The following is a 21,916-nucleotide window of genomic DNA, read 5'->3' as shown; positions in this document are numbered from 1 at the left end:
CTAAATGGTATCCACTCTGAGATCGACGCTTCAAAATTTATTTTTATGCTCTAAGATATTATGCTTTATAAGGGAATAATAAAGATGCCTGCTAAACCAATCACCTTGAGCTTAAATTTAAGAACAATAGTGACAGCCTCATTATTGCTTCTATGTTACATTCTGATGCATAGATCATGCATTTGGCATTGCTTAATAATACAATATGTTGCGTATAGAATAAAACCCAATATCTGCCTTTAAGGAATCTTCTGCTCTTTTTTTTTAACATCTATTTTAAATGACAGATTAAGTCTTCTACATCTAAAGATTGTATGGTCAGATTTATGTATTGTAGTATTTCCACACAGGGCTTTTATGAAGTCATAAACTCCAACTGTCTAAGCAGAAACCGATTCCAAAAATACACCTATCTTGTATATGACTGCGAGTCATATATGTGACTGCTTATAATTTATTTTGAGTTTAAGTTTCATATTTTCCAGTCACCTTTTTCATTATGAAATATAGTGTTGGCATTTGTTAAATTTAGTGGGTAATTGGATAGTGAGATGCTCTGTTCATTCCAGGGAATCTGAATTTGTATGATGTCTGGATTGATGGGGTGAAAATTTCCACGGTTGTCCATCAATTAATTTTTAAATGGACTTAATTCAGTTCAACACTAATAAAGTAATCTCACTAAACAACCAAAATAATGATTGCTGCAGGAATTGAAAATACCACGTAAGTACTGTAGAAAGTGATTTTCTGAGTGAATATAACATATGCAAAGGAAACTTTTATCTGTATCCAACTTATTATACTCGAATAGAGATTGATGGCTGATAGTTGGTTCAAAAAATTCCCAGTTTCGCATTCCTCATACCGAGTCTTCAGTAAGCTGTCCTTAAAGATCCTGGTTGTGAAATTCAGATTTGTGGTATCTGAGGTGACTCCGGTTCAGTAAAGAGGTGGTCACAGAACTGTTTTCAGCCCAACCTGGAGCCTCACACCACAACAAGAGGCCATAAAGGTCACTGTTGCCTTCAACCTTTACACCTCCAAGTCCTTCAATGCACGAATGGGAGATTTTGCCAACGTTTCCCAGTATTCCAAGAGCTGGGGGGGGCACAGAGACATCTACTCTAGACAAGGGCAATCCATCGTCTTTTTGCTAAGGCAGGCTCATAGGGCACACGGATAGGTTAGCAGGGCTCTCAATGGTGCAGGACATCATTGATTGCACCCAAGTGACTTTGTGGGCTTCCATGTTGACAGAGAAAGTAACGGGAACTGCAAGGGCATCCATTCCATAATTGTCCAGTTGGTGTGCAACTCTGTCAAAACCTTCATTGGTAATGCCCATTAGCCAGGCAGCAACCACAATCCATTTTGTCCTGCATCAGCTGAACCTATCCACCATCTTCAGCCATTCTGGCAGGACCTCAGGCTGTATGCTGGTCCACAAGGGGCAACCCACGATAAAGGTGACTGATACTTGCAGATGGCAAACCATTATCAAGCAAGCATTTGGCCTACTGTAACAATAGCTACTTTGACCACTCAGGCTGGGGAGGGCTGCACTGCAGTACATACCAGAGCACTTTTCCGTTTATGCTGGTCTTCTACATCCTCCGCAGCCTCATCATTATGACAGCACAGGCTTTACCTTCATCATGAGAGGATTGTGACATGGTGGGAGCTGTTAACTGGCTGACCAACTGACACAAAACGGCCAGATAGCAGTGGCGAGAGCATGAATGCTGGCACCCTGAGAAAAACAGGCCTGTGTGTCTCCATGTCACTGCCAATGTTATGGGGTCACACCACAGCAGTCCGAGTAACCAGTTGGAGAGTGGGCTCCTGTGAGCAAGTCCTTTTGCGGATTGCGATCTGCAGCCATGATGGCATCGATATGAACCTTCACGGCAACATGCATGGATCTCGTGAACTACATCTGTACTGTCACTGTAGCACTGCAGTGGAAGTTGAGACCACTAGACTTACGATTAGCAACAGCACGGTGGCACAGTTGTTAGCACTGTTGCCTCACAGACTCGATTTGGCTGGATGACCTCCTATGCACTGTTGGGATTCTTTGATACAGCGCCTCTATGAACATTGAAGAGGACTGATTTGCCGGCTGAAGAAGGGTGGAATGTGATAAAATGTTGAGGTGTCCAGAGTCTTTCTTTCCCCACCTCCCCCTCCCTGGACGGATCTGATCTGTTTGTCATCATGCCACCATCTCCGGTGGATATGACTGGTTAATGGGACAGGCCAAATCCAGCTATGGTGATGGAAGAGCCTCACCACCCTCTTGGGTGAAAATATTTTTCTGGACTCTCTTAAATCCTTCTACTAATGGACTTTTGGTGACGGCATGTAGGAGAAGGTTGCACATAAAGTAGCTCCTGACAGGATGGTTGTTTTTTTTTCTGCTCGGTTCACGGACAAACCCAGTCATCAAATTGAATAAGGCATAGGTTGATGAAAATATGTTGAAAGTTGTAAAAAGAAGACTTGAGTGGTAGTCCTTCGACGGAGCCAGAGAGCGTGAGAAGCTCATTGGGAAGGCAGATGGCAGAGAGGACCTCGGCAGATGTGGCAGCTCCTATCACAGTGGAAATGCTGACTGGGGTAATGGCGCACAAGTTGGAAAAACAATTTTTAATGAACATTTTGAAAGGCAAGGAAGGAAGATGATGGAAATCCTCAAAGAACGTATCTAGGAGGCGCATGAACTGCTACGGGAGAATTTTGAAAAAACATTGGAAGCCGTGAAAGAGCGTGGAGAGTGCTGAAGGCTGTGGAGAGGATCTTGTTGCGACATCGTGACCAAATTGTCTTGTTGGAAGCAGAGATGCTGCTGATGGAGGCGAGAAATACGAGCCTGCGGGCGAAGGCTAAAGACCTGAAGAACTAGTCGAGGAGAAAGAACTTAAGGATTGTGGAGCTGCCAGGAGGGGATGGAGGGCCCTAGAGGGCTAGAGGCTAACTGATGACTTTAGTCAGATGTTGGTGAAGCTGGTGAGGGGAGGGGAGAAACTTCCTTAGTTGGATAGGGCCAACAGAACACACCACCAGAGGTCTCGCGTGAATGAGCCAAAATGGGTCCTGGGTCAAAGAGAACCGGTACGTGATGTGGGAAGGAAGCACCATCCGGATTTATCAAGGCATTGGGCAGAGCTAACGAAGAGGCATGCAGTCTTTAATAGGGTGAGAGTCGGCGCTGTATAAGTGGTGCATTTTGGAGCCGTGTACCTGGCGAGGTTGAGAGTTATGTACAACTGCAAAGATCATTTTTTCGGTGGGATGTTGAGAATTTTTCCAATTAAGGGGTAATTTAGTATGGCCAATCCGCCTAGCCTGCACATCTTTTAGGTGTGAAACCCTTGCAAACACGTAGAGAATGTGCAAACTCCACACGGACAGTGACCCAGAGCCGGGATTGAACCTGGGACCTCGGCGCCGTAAGGCAGTAGGGCTAACCCATCACGCTACCGTGCTGCCCTAATGTAACATTTATGAGGAAATTGTTTGTCATGATACTGGATTTGGACATATCAGTTGATTCTGGGGGAAGATTTAAATTGTTTTTTTAAAACCCGAAACTTGACCGGTCCAGGCCAAGGTTGTCTCTTCTTTCTGGGGTCAGGAAAGCAGAGCACTCAGCTATAGCCATCTCAGACCAGGCTCTACGTTTAGTGGATTTGGTATAAGAGGTAGGCGCGGTTCAGTGCCTGGCATGGAAGCTGGATGTGGGGTTATTAGCGGACATAGGAGTTTTGTGGACGGATATCGAGGCCTATATTAATGGGAAGGGGTCGGTCTCACCCTCTATTCTGTGGGAGGCCTTGAAAGCAGTGATTAGAGGCGAGATCATATTGCACAAAGCATATATCGAAAGGGAGGCTAGAGAAGGGCGCCTGAAGTTGGTGGATCATATATTAGAAGTGGATCACAGATACTAGCAGTATCAGTATCCATATCCTTGCGCAGTCCTGCAACTGCGGGTCCACCTACGACTCCATGATACTCGACCGGATCGTTTTTGGTGTTCAGTCGGACCCCCTTTGCCAGCTCCTTAAGGTCAAGCAGCTCACCCTAGCGATTGCCATTGAGACCTGCGTGCTCCATGAGCACGCTACTAGTCGGTATTCCCACATCCAGGTGGCTGAAACGCCACAGCAAGCTCCCCACGAGGCAGAACAGGTCCAAGTCATCAAACTAGAATGACCCAACCCAGGAACTCCTGGCAAGCAGGAAAAAGATGCAGATACAGTTTGACATGTAGATAAGGCAGTGTGCCAGTTGTGGCGTTCCGGGGGGGGGGGGGGGAGAAAGAGGAGAGAGAGATATGTCGGGGGGAGAGATGTTGGAGGAAGGGGAAGTAGGTGAGAAATATGTCGGGGGAGGAGGAGAGAGAGAGATATGTCAGGGGAAGAGGTATGTCGGTGAGAGGGGAGGGAGGAGAGAGAGATATGTTGGGGGGAGAGATGTCGGAGGAAGGGGAAGTAGGATAGAAATATGTTGGGGGAGGAGGAGAGAGATATGTCAGGGGGAAGAGGTATGTCAGGGGGAGAGGAGGGAGGAGAGAGAGAATGGATGCAAACAGGTAAGGTCCCTGGGCCGGATGAATTCCTGGTGGAGTTTTATAAGGGGATAAGTTGGTTCCGTTACTGGTAGGGATGTTTGAAGATTCTGTAGCACGGGCTCCCTGCCTGCAGTTTTGGTACGGGCATCGATTTCCCTTCTGCTGAAGAAGGACAAGACTCCATGGAGTGCGGGTCATACTGTCTTATTTCATTATTTAATGTGGACACCAAGACATTGGCGAATGTGCACGCGCTGAGGTTGGAACCCTTGTCTTCCTAAGGTAATTGGGAAAGATCAGACTTGATTTGTTAAGGGCCGGCAATTGTCATCCAATGTGTGGTGATTGTTAAATGTTTTTCTTTTCCCCATCTGACGGGCCCGATCCAGAGGTAATCCTCTCGTTAGACACCGAAAACACATTTGACATGGTAGAATTGGGGTATTTCTTTGCGGTTTTGGAGAGATATTCGGTTTGGGGCTCAACTTTGTGTCATGGAAAAGCTTGTTGTATAAGGCTCCCTTGGCTAGTGTTCACTCTAGCACCACCAGCTCGGGTTACTTTCAATTAAATAGGGGAATGAGATAATGGTGCCCTATGTTCCATCCCCACCCCCTCTTTTTTGCATTTGCGATAGTCGGTTTGAGGGCTTTTGGTAAGTGGATGGGGATAATTAGGTGGAGCATAGGGTGTACCTGTGCGCTGATGAACTTTTACTTTACGTGATGGATCCAGGCCCCACTATGGGTAACATAATGGAACTACTGAGGAACTTTGGCTCCTTTTCCAGATATAAGTTATATTGTGTGATATCATCCTTCATATGGGTGGGTAAGACCCCGTGGATTCATAGGGCAGACCTTCAAAGGGATAGACAGTCTAGCGACCTCACATTGCCAAACCTGATATTTCATTACTGGGTAGCTGTGCAGAGAGGTTATTGGGTTGGTGTAGTGACCAGGAGATCATGTGAAAGGTTCGGACTGGGGGCATTAGTGATGGCCTCCCTCCCGTTCTGATAGACCAAGTATTCGTCAAATCCAGTGGTTGTTTCCACTTCGAAGATATGGAGATAATTTTGACAACATTTTAAACTGAGATCAGTGTTGAAGCTGGTTCCTATCTGTTCGAGCCGATGAGATTCGATGCCACGTTCAGGAGGTGGGAAGAGGAGGGGCTGGAGTGAGTTAGCGATTTGTTCCTAGAGGGCGGTTTTCCAGTTTAGAGGGATTGCCGGAAAAGTTTGGGCTCTCGGATGCAAGTTCATTCAGATATATCTAAATTAGCAACTTTGCAAGACGGATTTTCCTGACATTCCCCGTAGTGCCACCAGAATCTCTAATAGAAAGGGTTCTTTCGCTCCCGGGATTGGAGGAAGGGGACACTCCTGTATTTATGGATGTATTTTGCCAAAAGAGCTGGCATCAGTGGAGGGGGTTAAGGCTAGGTGGAAGGAGGAGTTGGGGCCCATGTTAAATGATGAGTTGTGGAGTGAGGCACTTCGCAGGGTGAACTCCACGTCCTCGTGTGCGAGGCTTGGTTTGATCCACTTAGGTAGTTTTTAGGGTGTGCCTGACCAAGTCCAGAAAATAATTGCTTCTTTTTAGGGGTGGAGGACAGATGCGAGCGCTGTGCAGGAGGTCTGGCTAATGACATGCACATGGCATTTCTTGTCTGCTGAGGTCATCTAAATGGAGGCACTCGTTAACTGCCTTCCTACTTTTGATTCAGTTGTTTATTTTGTTTATGAAATTTATATTGTGTATATTTCTGTCTCTATGTACATTACTGTTTATATTTGATTCAATAAAGTGTTTTTTAAAAATAAAATGTCATTGACCTGAAAGTAGCAAAGATGCCTGAAAGAATTTTTTTAAAATGTGGTACCAGCGAGTTACTTTATTAGAACGGTGAAAGTTTTTCTTTCCACTACTCTCGATGTTGGAACAGATATTTGCCTCTACTTCTGAGCAAGGTTTCATCTTCCATTTCTTTAAGTACGTGGAATGTATATGGAGTGTCACAAATTATTATCCCAATCACTTTGAAGAGGTTCTTGGGAATACCTCTGCTTCACTCCAATGAACTCTCCACTAGTCACATTTCATGGGTTAGCCCTTTCATTTGCTGAATCATTGCACTGAATGGGTTTTCATTTTGTGGAGCATTGCATTGCAGATATGTTGGAGGAAATCAACTTTTTTTTGTATTGGATAGAGTTGAACAGAATCAGTTGATCTGTGGTCTGAATATACTCCAGAATGTTTGCTGTGGAGAAACAAGCAACTGTCCTTGCAATACTATCACTACCCTAAATTCTTTCTCAATTTCTGTAGTATGGTAATTCGTATAGGAACTGCTTGTGCTCAAATAAATAATAGAATTCTCTACTCCTTGACCTATTGATTGCATCTGTTTACTACAAGCTACGAGATGTAATTCTGACTGGCTGCCTGACTTTCAGTTTGTTAAAGGCCTAGATTTGGCTAATTGGGACTGTTCATGACCAAAATGTTGCTGCAGAGAGGACTAAGGCTTCCTTCCATCATAAAATCTTCAGTGACCTTTTGGACAAGCTGAGACTTGTCACGTACTTGGCATTCCTCAGCTTTTCAAGGATTGTCTATATTCAGGGCCCATGAACTACTGTCAAGACTTTTAATTTTCTGTAATCTAAACAGCCTTTTGTGTATCCAAATTTTCCAAAAAACAGAGGTTGAACACTTAACTTCTCAAGCTGTCGTGAAAATTAGGACACACATTCTTCACCATCAAAGTGTTCCTTTTGCTCTCAGCTATAAAATCAACTGTTATTCCCCGTTGTCACATCCCTAGGTTCGTGGGGGTGTATAATTTTATTTTATTTTGGCACAAAAAGATAAGTGAAACCTCAGTGAGAATAAATAGCCCAGTTGTCAGATAACAATTATTGAACACTATTTATTAAAGTAAAGAAAGGACAAATATACACAAACCGGACTACTCCACTCTCGTGCAATTAAGATGCATGAATTATTAAACACACAGTTTCTACAGAACGTACCCCTTGTTACAAAATATATCTGTGAAATCAAAACTCTAAGACTTTCCCTGTTCCCCAAACAACATCCAAATTGATGATCATCTGGACTCGAAACGTTAGCTCTTTTCTCGCCTTAAAGATGCTGCCAGACCTGCTGAGATTTTCCAGCATTTTCTCTTTGGTTTCAGATTCAAGCATCTGCAATAATTTCCTTTTATCCAAATTGAATCACCAGCTATAGTTACCACACAATGCTGGGATGATACTCAAACCTGGGAACTGTGCCTTGGTCCAGAAAAGATGATTTTAAAACTACTGTCACAAAGATTTTCTGCACTTGCGTGGCTCTAAAATTGAGAAACTTGCATGATGTTTTAAAACATCTTTTCCAGTTTAGTCTTGTTATGAAGCAGTTTTGACATTGCACTGTCATCAGATTTGTGTATTGTACTTGAACTGGCTACAAAATGAAGTGGTGTATGATTTATTTCTGGGAGTCTTGCTACTCTTGCTTCAATATCAGACAGATTCCCAAATTTAGATTCCGGCTGCATTTATGCTATAACAATACCTATCTCCATTTTACTTGGATTGCAATTAGCTATGCAACCCAAAAATGTTGCAAACTATCAACATTTTAAAAAAAGTTATATTTATTGAGATTTTACATTTGAACAAATCGCAACAAAACCACAAGAATGACAGCACGACAAGAGAAAGTAAAGGCTCAACATACGTGAATACAGAGGGGAATAGGAGAATAGCAGTACAACTGGGTCAATACAATCATTAGACATAACTTGATACCTCTTAAAGCCCTGCCAAAGAAGAAGGGAGAACACGATAAAGCCATGAAACATGGTAAAATGATGCACATCTTCCCATGCGGCGATTGATTGTAATTACCGCGAGAATTCAGGATAACTTTATTGCACCAGGTTCGGTTGCGCATCAATATACATCTCCCCCAACTTTGGCAGTGCCAGAGGCACCAATGACACATTGCAATGTCCTTCCCCAGGATACCAGAACGATATGTACCACTGCAGGATTCAATCACGGATTCATTATCCCCACACATAAAAAGAAAAAGACAAGAAAATTGGTGAGAATCACAGTTCTAAAAGGATGTTGCATATATACCATACAACGCAAAACGACCCCAGTCTCAAGTCCAGTACAGAACCAACAACATTCCATACAATTATACAGAGAAGACCAGCAGCTATATATTTGGATTATGATTAGTGTTGCAACGCTTCCCAGCAAAAGGAGGGAATCTCGGGATAACAAAAGGTCTGGACCCAGCTATGGGTCCATATTGCCCTGGCGCATGCCCACCATCATTAATAAAAAAGAGGGGGAAAAAACCCTCTTAATTAAATAAGAAGTGTCCTGACCACAAACGGGGCAACAGGATATCAACCACAGCACAGGTGCTGGCCTAGCACAAACCTAACACCAGCCCAGCCCAGCCCAAAACATATACCCTAGGTGCACCACCTGAACCACACCAGGGAAGTGCACCTGCCCAACTGATGGCAAAATGAAAATATTATACCAGCCCATTACCAAAAAGGAAAAAAATCGTCAATACACCCAATAATTGGGTGCCTTGGAGGTTGGTGGGGGGGGGGGGGGGGGGGGGATGGGGAGGAGCAGGGCAGGGGAGAGGAACCCCCTCTGGACTAGCAAACCAAACCAGGATTTCTAACAGCACACCACCCACCAGATGAAGTGACGAGAAAAAATCCTCGGCTCCTCGTTACAAAACTCCAGTCAAGATCATCCAGCAACAAAATACCAAGCATGTGTCCCAAGAAAAGACAGTGTGAAATGTGCACAAGGATAAAATAAGGGATTAAAAGATGAGCAGAGCCAGAGTTTGCATAAATGCATCACCTCCTGCACTCACATCATGTGACCCCCCCCCATTGTGCATTTGATCGTCTGTGCCTATGTTTCCAACATTCATTCTCAACCAAATATTTTACCCAGTTCTCTTTTTTTTTAAAGGGGTTAATCAATGTACCATTAACTACTTTTAATTAGGTCCTTTTTCATATTTGACATTAAGTAGGGAAAACTACTTTTGTAATTCTGTTCTTGTGTTCTTTTTTGCAATCAATTTAAATTAAGCTGTTTGTGCCTAAATTATCCATGCCTGTCATTGTATTATACAAGTGGATTACATATCCTTTTAATTTTCACTCTAATAAAAATACATTCAATACTTCATCGAGCCCTGAATCCTGGAAATCTCTGTCTTTCTTGTCTAAAGCCTCTTCTTTTTTTTAAATATAAATTTAGAGTACCCAATTCATTTTTTTCCAATTAAGGAGCAATTTGGCATGGCCAATCAACCTACCCTGCACGTTTTCGGGTTGTGCGGGCGAAACCAACGCAAACACAAAGAGAATGTGCAAACTCCACACGAACAGTGACCCAGAGCCGTTGTCTAAACCTCTTAATGATGTCCTTTTTGAAAGTAGCCTATACAAATTTGCTTCTTTTGGCAAAATGCTGTGGTGATGTCCAGGAGAGGTTCTATTTCTGATCTCAGATATTTCCTAAATTGTTTTTTTAACATTAATGATATTGACTTTTCGTTTCATGGAGGGCTGATTTTGAATCTTGGCTGATAACTGGCATAATGTGCTGCCCGGCCACTTGTTCTAATGGCCCCCATGATTTTGAGGTCGTGGCCTCAATTAAATTTGGCAGATGAGCTACAAGGTGCTAAACTTTCCAGAAAGAGGAGTTGAAGTAATTCAATACTTGCCTTCAGTTGGTTTCAGCTCAGACATCCATGGAACTGATTGGAGCCAGCATGGCAGACATTCCCATTTAGGATGCCAATAAGATCTTGGATCTTGATTTGAATATTAAAATAGGGCGTCTGCCTAAAACAGGCAGGTGCTTTGGATATCTAGTCAATGCCCTTTTCTAAATTGATCTGACTGCATTGCATATTAATGGGACAGTTACACCACCATTTGAAGAGCAATTATATTTCCAAGTCAGGGTGGGGAGTGACTGGGAGGGGAACCTCCAGGTGGTGGGGTTCCCAGGTATTTGCTGCCCTTGTCCTTCTAGATGGTAGTGGTTGTGGGTTTGGAAGGTGCTGCCTAAGGAACCTTGGTGTGTTTCTTGCTCCAACGTGTTATGGGAAATGCAGTTACTGGAAAGTTCCTCAAGGGGAGACGCTGAGAGCACGTAACCCGGTGATTCTGGACACCTGGGGCTGGGTGGAAGTGCGGAAGGTGGCAGTTGGGCAGTGGAGGACAGCCATTTTGAGCTGCGATGCAAAATCTCTCTCTTCAGCCGTAGGGTTGTGAATCTTTTGAGATTCCCAAGGCTGTGGATGTTCCTTAACCGACCGTGTTCAGGATGGAGATTTATAAATCACCAAGGGACCCTGGGGGGAGGGGCAAAGAGTGTGAAAGGTGCATTTGAGTGCAAGATCGGCCACTAACGCTCTGATTGTTGGGCGAGGGGGGGACACGTTAGCATAGTGGTTAGAACAGTTGCTTCACAGCTCAAGGGTCCCAGATTCGATTCCACATGAACTTGGGGCAGCACGGTAGCATAGTAGTTAGCACTTTGGCTTCACAGCACCAGGCTCGCGGGTTCGATTCCTGCTTGGGTCACTGTCTGTGCGGAGTCTGCACGTTCTCCACCATGTCTGCGTGTGTTTCCTCCGGGTGCTCCAGTTTCCTCCCACAGTCCAAAGACGTGCAGGTTAGGTGGATTGGCCATGCTAATTTACCCTTGTGTTAGATGGGCTTACGGGAATAGGGTGGAGGTGTGGGCTTAGGTAGGCTGCTCTTTCCAAGAGCCAGTGCAGATGCGATGGGCCGAATGGCCTCCTTCTGCACTGTAAATTCTATGATTCTATGATTCTAATTAGGGATGCAGGCCTAACCAGTGAAACCCAATCTCATGCAAATAAATAAAAGCCTTGAAATTAGCTTGGTAGCCTCCTATTAAGGCTGTGAAATTGCAGTCTGTCTCCTCTTACTTTTCAGTTTTTGCAGTTGAAATAAGTAGCAATGGGGCAACAAATGCAGCTTGTCCCATTTCAAGAACTATCTGCTGGCTAGTGTGAATGTGCATGCGGATACTACTTTTAACTCCTTATTTGCCTTCATCAAATAAACGTGCAATATCAATGAATTTTAATGTTTTACCAAATTAAGTTTTATTAAACTTTAATGAACAATTCTCTCGTGCATATTAACATAGAATGTTAATTGTGCTTAAATTTTTAATTATTCTGTAGGGGAATCAGAAGATTCTGACAGCTTTGAAGAACCTTCGGGAGATGGTATTTCACTGGCCTCTGAACGCGAGGAAGCTGCAGCTGATGGTATGTGTGATTGCCTATTTTTATTTGATCTGTTTTTGCCAGTTTTTAGAAACTGTGAAATCTGGATCTCTGGTTTGATTAAGTTCTTGAGGAAAAAACATGATCAACAATTTTACAGTGACATTGAATTGGGTCCCTGCTGGAAGGCAGCTATGAGGAATTGAAGAGCTCTCTCTAGTGGTATTCAAAATGTATACAACCAAGAAAAAACAGCTTTGTTGTTAAAGCACAAAAAACTTGGTCTTAATATGAAGCTCAGATTAAATTGTACTCCAGTTTGTAGACCGTATCCTTTCCTAAAATATATAAAATAGGTGTAATTTATAGTGTCATTTTTTTATTATTACATGAGACCATATTAAAATTGGCTTTAAGAATTCAGTTTGTAATTTCTGAAATGTTTCATACTCTAAAATAATTTATTAAAAAAATCCTGATTTCTATAATTTAGTAATTTTTAAAATAAGTTGCAATTTATATGAAGTCATTGATTTTTATTTACCTTTTTAACCTCTTTCCTTAAATCGGCAGCTATTTGATACAGAAGGGGTTAATAAAATGTCTCCTGGATTAAATAGCCAATTCTTGTACATAGGATTTTAAAAGGCAATTTAAATGTGGATTGTACACTCTTTTTTCTCTTCCCGGGATGCGTTATGATTTCATTGAATTACTTCGGGAATATGTTTCCTAAATATTATTGAAAGTATGATATTCCAACCAAAGTAGTATGCAAATTTTGCAAGCGCATTAGGAATATCCCTGTAAAATGGTGTAAAATGTAATATTTTTCCAGCATATTAAATTTGTCCTACGTGTATGCAATGATATTGTCCATTTTGTACAACTGGAAGGCAAGTGAAGGACTTGTAATTTGAAAAAAAAAGCCAATAGTGACGCAACTCAATAATTCACCTGCGTTATAAAGATCTGCTGTCCCCGTCCTACAGTTTATCTTGTAAAAACTGTTGGCCCTGACTCTTTTATTTAAAAAATGAAAACAAAACCACAAATGTTACAATGAACCCTTTTATGGAATTTATATGCAGCAAAGCTTGTTTAGCCAAAGAACAAATGAACTAAGGAAAGCATTGCCTGAAAAAAATCCAGAAGTAAGCAGTACTGTCTTTTTAAATTGTATGGTGTTTGGTTTTTCTTATATTTGTCTAATGAGTTTGTTGAGCAGATCCGTAGCTGAGTATATTCGCTCATAAAACGTATTGCAGTTTAGGCTTCAGAGTCATTGATATTTTTATTTGTGACTGAGAAATATGTTGCAATTTCATTCATTTCAAAATATCCTGTTATCAACAATGAAATGCTGACCAGAACCTTTTTTTTCAAGTGAGACTGAAATTGTAACCTATAAGTCTTTCACCTAGTTTGAAAATTGCTAGAATTTTATACTGAATGGTTCAATCAAGGAGGTTTTCCAGGATCTTCAGCAATCTTAAATCAAAAATTAAAGCTTTTAATAATTTATAGTTAAATGCGATTAGGTGTGGTCTTAATTCCTGGTATAAAATCTGTATTTTTTGAGTTTATACTTTATGCAAAATCCCGCAAAATCTAAGAAATGGAATCAGAAATGTACATTGACATAAATAATGTATCTTCGTATTTCAACCAAAAGTTGAAATACAGTTTCTAGTTGGAACGAAGGAGCATGTTTTGAGCAACGTCTTTACGGGTTTATAATGCTTAGAATATGATATTGAATTTGTACAGCATAATGCTAAGTCTTTCCAACCGTACTTCATTCCAACTGATTAATTTTACACAACCAACCTGCTGGAAATGTGTATTGCAAAATCAGATGTGACTTCCCATGGTTTTCCAATGCATGCAACCAATGAGCAAGGCTTCACAATGGAAGTATGATTCAGTAAAATCTTCCCAAAGAGTTGAATACAAATAACTTATGTTAATTGCAACAATTATTGATAAAACAAAGCTAGGTTGAAATGTAAGCAGTGAAGAGGAAAGAGAAAGGCTGCAAAATGATATAGTTATGAAAGGGCAACATGGAGCATAATGAAGGAAAATTATTAAAAATATAAAAGCAGAATATTGTTAAGAAGGCATGAAACTGGTAAGTAATGATGTTCCAAGAGACTAGGGTGTATGTTTACAAGGAGTGCAACAAGTTAGCATTCAGGTGCAGCAAGCAATTAGGAAGGCATATGGCATGTTGGCCTTTATTATTGCAAGTGAATTAATTGGAGTACAAGAATAAAGTCTTGCAACAATTGTACTAGGTTTTGGTGAGGCCACACCTAGAATACTCAGTGTAATTTTGGTCTCCATATTTAAGGAAGGACTGTGTTGGAGGCAGTACAGTGCAGGTTTACTAACTTGGGGCGCAATTCTCCGACCCCCACGCCGGGTGGGAGAACGCGGGAGTGCCGGGCGATTCCCACCACGCCTCCCTGGCACCCACACGTGATTCTCTTCCCCCCCCCCCCCCCCAAAAAAAACGGCGCGACAGGCCACTCGGAGAATGGCCGCTTGCCGTTTGTAGCAGGCGAGCAGCAATTCTCCAGTCTGGATGGGCCGAGCGGCCTGCCCAATCCGACGGGTTCACGCCGGCGCCAACCACACCTTGTCGCTGCCGGCTTGAACAGCGCTCGAACGCAGCGTGTGCAGCCTGGGGGGGGGGGTGGAGAGGATCGAGCACCAGGGGGGCGCTCAGTCTGGCCCGCGATCGGTGCCCACCGATCGGGAGGCCGGCATCTCTAAAGGACGCACTCTTTTCCTCTGCCGCCCGCAAGATCAATCCTCCATGGCTTGCGGGGCGCCCGCGGGGAGGACGGCACCTGCGCATGCACGGGTTGGCGCCGGCCAACCTGCGCATACACGGATGACGCGTAATTCGCTTTCACGCGGCTCCAAGGCCTGGCGCGCGTAGTTGACGTGGCGCCGCTTCTAAGCCCCGGGGATGGGAGAATAGGGGGCGAGGAGCCGGAGTGAAACATTTCGGTTTTCACTCCGGCGTCGGCACTTAGTCTCCCGATGGGAGAATTTCGGCCTTGATTCCTGGGGTGAGGTGGTATACAATAGTGAGAGACTGTGAGTAAATAGGGCTAATATTCTCTGGAGTCTCGAAGAATGAGAGGTAATGTTTTGAAACCTACAAGGTTCTGAAGGTACTTGATAGGGTAGACACACAGATTGTCTACCCTGGTTAGGGAATCTAAAATACTGCGCACAGTCTCAGAATGAAGGGTTGGTCATTCATGACTGAGAATAGGAGAAATTACTTTACTCAAAGGGTTGTTAATCTTTAGAATTCTCTACCCCAGAAGGTTGTGAGTGCTCAATCGTTGAAAACGTTTCAGGCTGGGATAGTCAGATTTCTGGTGCCTCAAGAAAATCAAGAAGCAGGCAGGAAATTGTAGCAGAAGCACAGGATCCATGATTGTATTGAATGGTGGAGCAAACTCAACAGGCCATGTAGTCCATTCCTATTTTTTGTGTTCTTGTACACACTAATTGATCAATGTCTAGTTTTCATCGCTGCTTACATATAGTACATTATAATTTGTGGTTTAATCAATAGCATGTGTGGAAAAACAACAGTGCAAGTTTTTAATTACTTACAGCCATATGAGGACACCCAGCTACCCAAGTGGGAAAATAGTGTTATGTAGCACAATTATTACAGTTTGTATTGATACAGATTGCTGCATGAAAATATATATTGCACAGTCTTTTGCTGGATGTTTTACTTTACGGTTATTAAAATTATGCATTTATCATAGTGTAGACTATATCAGAAGGAATTCAGAAATGTTCAGGCATCAAGGGATATAGCTTGGATGCACATCATTTTGCATCCGCGTTTTAACCTTTTTCGCTTTGGTTTACGGCTCAGAGGGAGCTAGTCTTTAATGTTGTAACTTATTCAAAATCACATGCTACTTTAATTGTTAAATTTAGCACCATTGTTATTTCTAAAAATCCTTTTAACATTTTAGATAACTTTTGGAATTCTTCTACCCCAGAGAGCTGTACAAGTTCAGTCATTAAATATTTTCAAGACAGAAATCGATAACTTTTTAAATATCTAAGATATTAAGGGATATGTTAATAGTGCAGGAAATTTGTTGAGGTAGAAAATCAGAAGATTGACGGGGCAAATGGCCTACTCCTGCTCCTGTTTCTTCCTATGACACAAAGTTGACTAGATATTGGGCTTCAAATTTCATAATCAGATTATTTTTGTGGCATCGTAATGTCTTTAACTTTAACCATATCTTAACTAATTTAACTATTTTGTACTTGGGTTGAGAACTGGAGCTGTGAATATTCAAATATAAATAATATAAAATGCCAGGTATAACACATTATCTTCAACTATACGATCTCTTCTGGTCAATTTATAAATTGAAAATTGCACCTGTTCTCTAAAATTTCTTTGTATTCTGGGGAATACTTAGTGATTCAGTCCCTACTAAAGAAAAAGAATAGTTATATACTGTATTGACGATGTTATTAAAACAGATTTCTGTGATTTTTGCATTTGTGACTGAGGTTAAACATGCCTGGGTCAATTATGAGGTAGGCCTGTAGCATTTCTATTGCATTTCCATCTCTGGACTATATGTAGCTTTTATCCCAGACACATAACACTACAATTTTACATCTTGCAGCCTATTAAAATTGCTGCAATTTACATGCTAAATCATGGTACCCAAAGTGGATATTTTTTGTATTATGGACCTCATTCACCATCTCTATTCTCAATATATATTTTCTCTCATTTGGGATACAGCAGTTTGAACATTGTCTTGATCACTGCACACGCCATTGCTTCACCATCTGAGATGAGTATAAATTTGCAGAGTGCTGCTACACAAGAAATATTGCCTGTTTATAATATAGTTACTTTCCTACGTGCATGTATTAAGAACATAGTGTTCTTTTCCATCTCTGTGTGGACGCGATGTGAATGACATTTGTGCTTCCAGAATTGCTCTATTTGCAAAGGCACCACCTAGACCCTCCCCCCAGGTATTTGGAAGCATATATTAATAGCTCAATTAGGTTGAGGTCGCATGAAGAGCTTTATACAAATCAAATTATGTAAGGTCTGTGCTTTTACCCTTTAGTATTAGTTGGCATTGAGACAAATATGGGTTTGTAAATTCCAAACTTAAAGAACAGCAGATTATTTTTCATAATGCTGATATAATTTTTGAGGTACTATGAAGGTCAAAAAGCTTACACTCATTTTGTTCTTTTTATTTCTGTGTCTGCTTTTCTCTTTCAATCTCTGTCTGAGTCTTTCTAGTTCAAAAGTTCACTCAATTCCCAAATGACCACCTAATTTTCCAGTTATTCCCTCAAGCCATATGTGTTTGGGTTTCTTTATGGTTTATTAGGTACTGTAGGAAAGAAACATCCGTTATATCTTCTAATGTAATTCACACACACTTCAGTGGCACTTCTTCTCTTCTTGATTGCTGGCAGCAATTAAATCACAGCAAAGGAGGGTAATGCATGGACTCCCCAGGCCTACGCTCCCCTACAGAAACTGACAAAAGCCTAAAAAATAAATGCCAGGCTCTCCGTTACCAATCTGCCTTTTGGCTGGCCGCAAGTCTGATTGATTGTGAAATCATAACTTGCTCAATGCTAACGGGGAGAGTTCACTGGTAGGTTATTGTGAGCGGATAAAGCACTGGATGAGGTTTTGATTTTTCTGTATCGAATCTGGGTACATCAGATTAATGGAATTTCAATTACAGCCTGGAATTGCCACAGCTCTGTCAGGAAAACTGATGGAGATTCTATAGCCATGTCTACTAGCTAATACCAGATGCAAAAAAGGTGTGCTCTTCTATTATATCAAACAGCAAAGACAAATTGGAATTGGATTGTTTTTTAAACTTATTGATGTCTGTATTTTTGTCCTTTTTTCATTTGTTCACCTCTTAAGACAGTTCTATTAGATTTGACAGTACAGTAATGGCTTTGAGTTTATAAACCTGATTTGAGTTGGATGTTTTTATTTTTGATTCTAATAATGCCACAGCTAATTGTTTCTATTCAACAAGTATACACTACTGATACTTTCATGGATCAGTTTTCTTTAACACAAACCTTCAAATCTTTTACTTCATAAGAGGAATTGTAGGGTGATTAATGAATCATTGAGATTTACACAGAACAAGGTAATGAACACATTATTCACATGAGAATTAATGGTTTATCAATCTATTTTGATACATCATTTTTTTTATTCTCCAGTGCAAACCTGAGATTTTTAAAGTCAACTAACTTTTGTATCATCATGGATATTTTGCAGCATTTATTAAGTAGTTACTGAAATGAAATCACATTTGCCGAATGGAGCATTGGAAACTTTCCATGTTTTCAGAATGATGAGCAGGCATACGTGGAAATCATTATTGGCAGTATATATAATTAATGTGATACATTTATATTGTAATGGGAACGATCAATGTTCTGGCATATTGTGGTTTGATATTTCTGTAATATTAAATAGAAATGAACAGCTATCCAGAAATGATTACAAGGGTGTAATCTAATTGGAGTTCAGATTATGTCTTCAATTGCACTGGAAAGCTTGAGTAGGTTCTAACCATTTTCTTAATGCCAATAATACAAAGATTCTGAAATTATATCCTGAAATCATTTTGCATTCAATATTTTTTAATTTCTTGCAGAAATTCTGTTCTGTTTGGCTTTTGCCTGTGGCCTTTAACTTTTTCTCCGGTAATTATGTTCATGCAAGATGTTAACAATCCTAATGGTGCAACAAATGTATGCAAATAACATGCAGTTGATTGCTTAAATTTTGTGTTTCTTCTTCGTATGTTTTATATTGGCCCGAATTTCCCGATAAGCAACTCAAGCTTATTTATTGATAAAACTGAGAATTGACCATAAAATGCCTGAGGTTTAGCAATTGCAGCATTTCAATGACTGACATAGTGACACCTGCTGCCAACTGAAAAGGTCCAAAGTTAAACTGCCCATAAAATGAACAGTACTTAGGAAATTGATATAATATTGGGCACAATTACTCCGGATTCTGTGGACAGTTCAACTGTTTGAACTTTTTTTTCATTGTTGGTGTTACCATGTGAACCCTTTATCATTTTGAAGTTTCACCTACCTATCCATCTTCTATTAAAGACAATCCAGTATGAAGGTTAGATATGCCAACAGCTTTGATCTTCACACTTTCAATATGATTTGCACATTTAAATTTGTGTATAAAATGTACTCGCACAATAGTTACTGTGTAGCTAGTAGTTATGTTTGGGATTTTGGTGCTAATATTACTTACATGGGTTCATAAATTGCTATCCCAAATTTTTAGATCATAAAACCCTGTTTAAAGATTCATGGAGTTTGGGGACACCTATAACCTGCATACAGCTAAATTATTTTCAACGGTACTTTATGTTATCGAATGGAAAAATGAACCAGAAAGAGAGAAAAAATATAAGTATTCTAGACTAAAGAAAAAAATCTCCATATTGTGATGGCACTATTTATTCTTTGAAAGTTAGCTTTATATGGAAAAGACAGGAATCCATGACTGTTCCTTGCTTACTTTGATGTTTGCATTGCAATACTCTTGAGTATTCAGGCTGAAAAGTAGTATCACTGTTGGGTTACGGATGATAAATTAACCTCGTAAAAAATAATGAAGCAGTAGAAATGAGATGTACTATATATCTTTTAATTTTGCACCTAAAGATCAACTTTGATTTGATTGAATTTTGTAACAGTAATCAAAAAGAATCTGCTTACAATGTAGGCTGTAGATTGATATTTGAAGAGTAATTTATTACATGAAATTAAGCAAAATTACAACACATATAATGAATCATATGCAACAAATATGAATTTTATTCTCTTAATTGACTGTACCACCTTCGTTCATGAGTAACTACCAAAAGTCAGTGGGAAATTGAAACGGCTATTAATACAGATCATCAGTAACAAAAATGTTGCTTTAAACACAGTAAAGGGGAGATCCTATTGCTTTAGGAAGGTGAAAACATTGTTACTTAATACCATATTAATGGTATGGAGTATATAATGGAGACAATATTAACCTCAGCCACATGATGGACGAGAGGTTCAGGAGGATAAATGTAAAGACAGGATATGTGCCGCTAGTCTGTTGCCTTCATGCCTGTTGCCATTTTTCTGCTGGGAGGTAGCATGGCATGCGTGTGTCCCATTTACGGCAGTAAAATTGTTATGCTACTGGATTAATAATCCAGAGGATTTGGCTAATAATATGGAGACAGAGGTTGGATTTCCACCATGTCTCTGCCGGCGGGTTCAGTGGAGAATTCAGTGGGAGGCCCAAAATAGGTATTGAATGGCATTAATTTTGAGCAGCGTCTGCCGCAGTGGACCGGGAAACCAGCTGGATGCCCGGTATAAAACTGTTTTGAATCTTGCTAACTGGATGCAGAAGAAGGCCTGACTGGAACTCTTTCTCCCCCCCCCCCCCCCCCCCCCCCCCCCCTTCATTGCAAATGAGTTTGCAATCATTGTCAGCCAGAAGTGCTGAGTGGATGATCCATCTGGGTCTTCTCCTGAAGTCCCGACCAACATGGTTGCTAGCCTTCGGTCAATTAAGTTCACTCAACGTGACATCAAGAAATAGCTGATTGTGGTGTATACAGTACCACACCATCAGTCTACTCTCAGTCATCAACAAAATGATGAAGGGTGGTGTGGACAATGTTATTAAGCAGCACTGATCACAAATGACCTGTTCATTGATGCTCTGTTTAGGTTCTGCCAGGCTCCAGGTCTCATTACAATCTTGATCCAAACATGGACACGAGCTGAATTTCCAGCTGAAGTGAAAGCAATTTCCCTCTACATCAAGGCAGCATTTGACCAAAATAAAAGCAAAAACTGCTGGGAAAACATAACAGGTCTGGCAGCACTTTGGAGAGAGAATCATAGCTAATGAGCAAGATTCAATGAAAAAGTTTCTAATTGTGGTAGCGAGGAGAAACTGCCTGGCGAGGCCATCACCGCAATCCCAACGCTAATTGGCCCACTGAAGGCCCCACGGACTTCATGCTTCAAGTAGTAGCTCGCCAGCCGATTCGCCGGAACCACGCTCACCAGCCCCCCACTAACGAGGTAGGGCAGTACTTAAACTGCTCTTGCACAGATCGCCACATTTAGCTTGCAGTCATGGCACCGAAATGACCACCCCCACGATTCGGGGATGCAGACCTGGGGAGGCTCCTGGAGGCAGTCAACGCCAGAAACTATGTCCTGTTTCCCCGAGGGTCCCGGAGGATCAGCCACAGAGCAGCCAGTGCTGCCTGGGAGGGAGTGGAAGTGGCAGTCAGCTCGGGCAGCATGACTGAGACTGGCACCCAGTGCCACAAGAATGTCAATGACCTACTCCGGGCCGCAGGGGTGAGTTGGCACTGGACCCCCCCCCCCCCCCCCCCCAAAACGGGAATTGTCTGGCTCTGCCCCACCCAGCATCTTGCCGTGCAGCGTAATGATGCCCCCTCTCTGTCCCAGTAGGAGAAGTTGTCCCACAACAATCAGAAGAAGGCCCAGGTGAGCAGCGGGGTGCCGGACATTAGAATCCTAATGACCTTCGAGGAACGGGCCCTGGAGGTTACGGAGGGGTGGCCGAAGACAGACCAGATGGACTGTCGAATGTTAGTTGTTCATAAGTTCATAAGATATGAGTATAATTAGGCCATTCGGACCATCGAGTCTGCTCCGCCATTTTATCATGGCTGATATGTTCCTCATCTGTTACCTACAATGCTACAAACCAAGAGCTGGATTGCAAAATCAGCTGGAGCATCTCCTCCCTCAAACATAAGACCTAGGAGCAGGAGTCGGCAATTTAGTCTCCCAAGCCATCATGGCCTCAACTCCACTGTCCTGCCCATTCTCCATAACCCTTCAA

At 41.7% G+C, this 21,916-nt stretch overlaps 1 protein-coding gene across 2 annotated transcripts in view; it reads left to right on the top strand.

Annotated features, from left to right (window-relative positions):
• Positions 1 to 21,916, top strand: part of skap2 (src kinase associated phosphoprotein 2) — a 405,881-nt gene that overhangs the window by 21,380 nt on the left and 362,585 nt on the right. For both annotated transcript variants that reach the window (XM_038797255.1, XM_038797254.1), the window contains exon 4: positions 11,884 to 11,970. In XM_038797255.1, the coding sequence (XP_038653183.1) occupies positions 11,884 to 11,970 (87 nt within the window). The remainder of the gene's footprint in view (positions 1 to 11,883; positions 11,971 to 21,916) is intronic.

Source organism: Scyliorhinus canicula, chromosome 5 (assembly GCF_902713615.1).
Source record: "Scyliorhinus canicula chromosome 5, sScyCan1.1, whole genome shotgun sequence".
NCBI lineage: Eukaryota > Metazoa > Chordata > Chondrichthyes > Carcharhiniformes > Scyliorhinidae > Scyliorhinus > Scyliorhinus canicula.
Note: the sequence above shows the minus strand (reverse complement) of the source record. Positions and strands in the feature narration are given on the sequence as shown.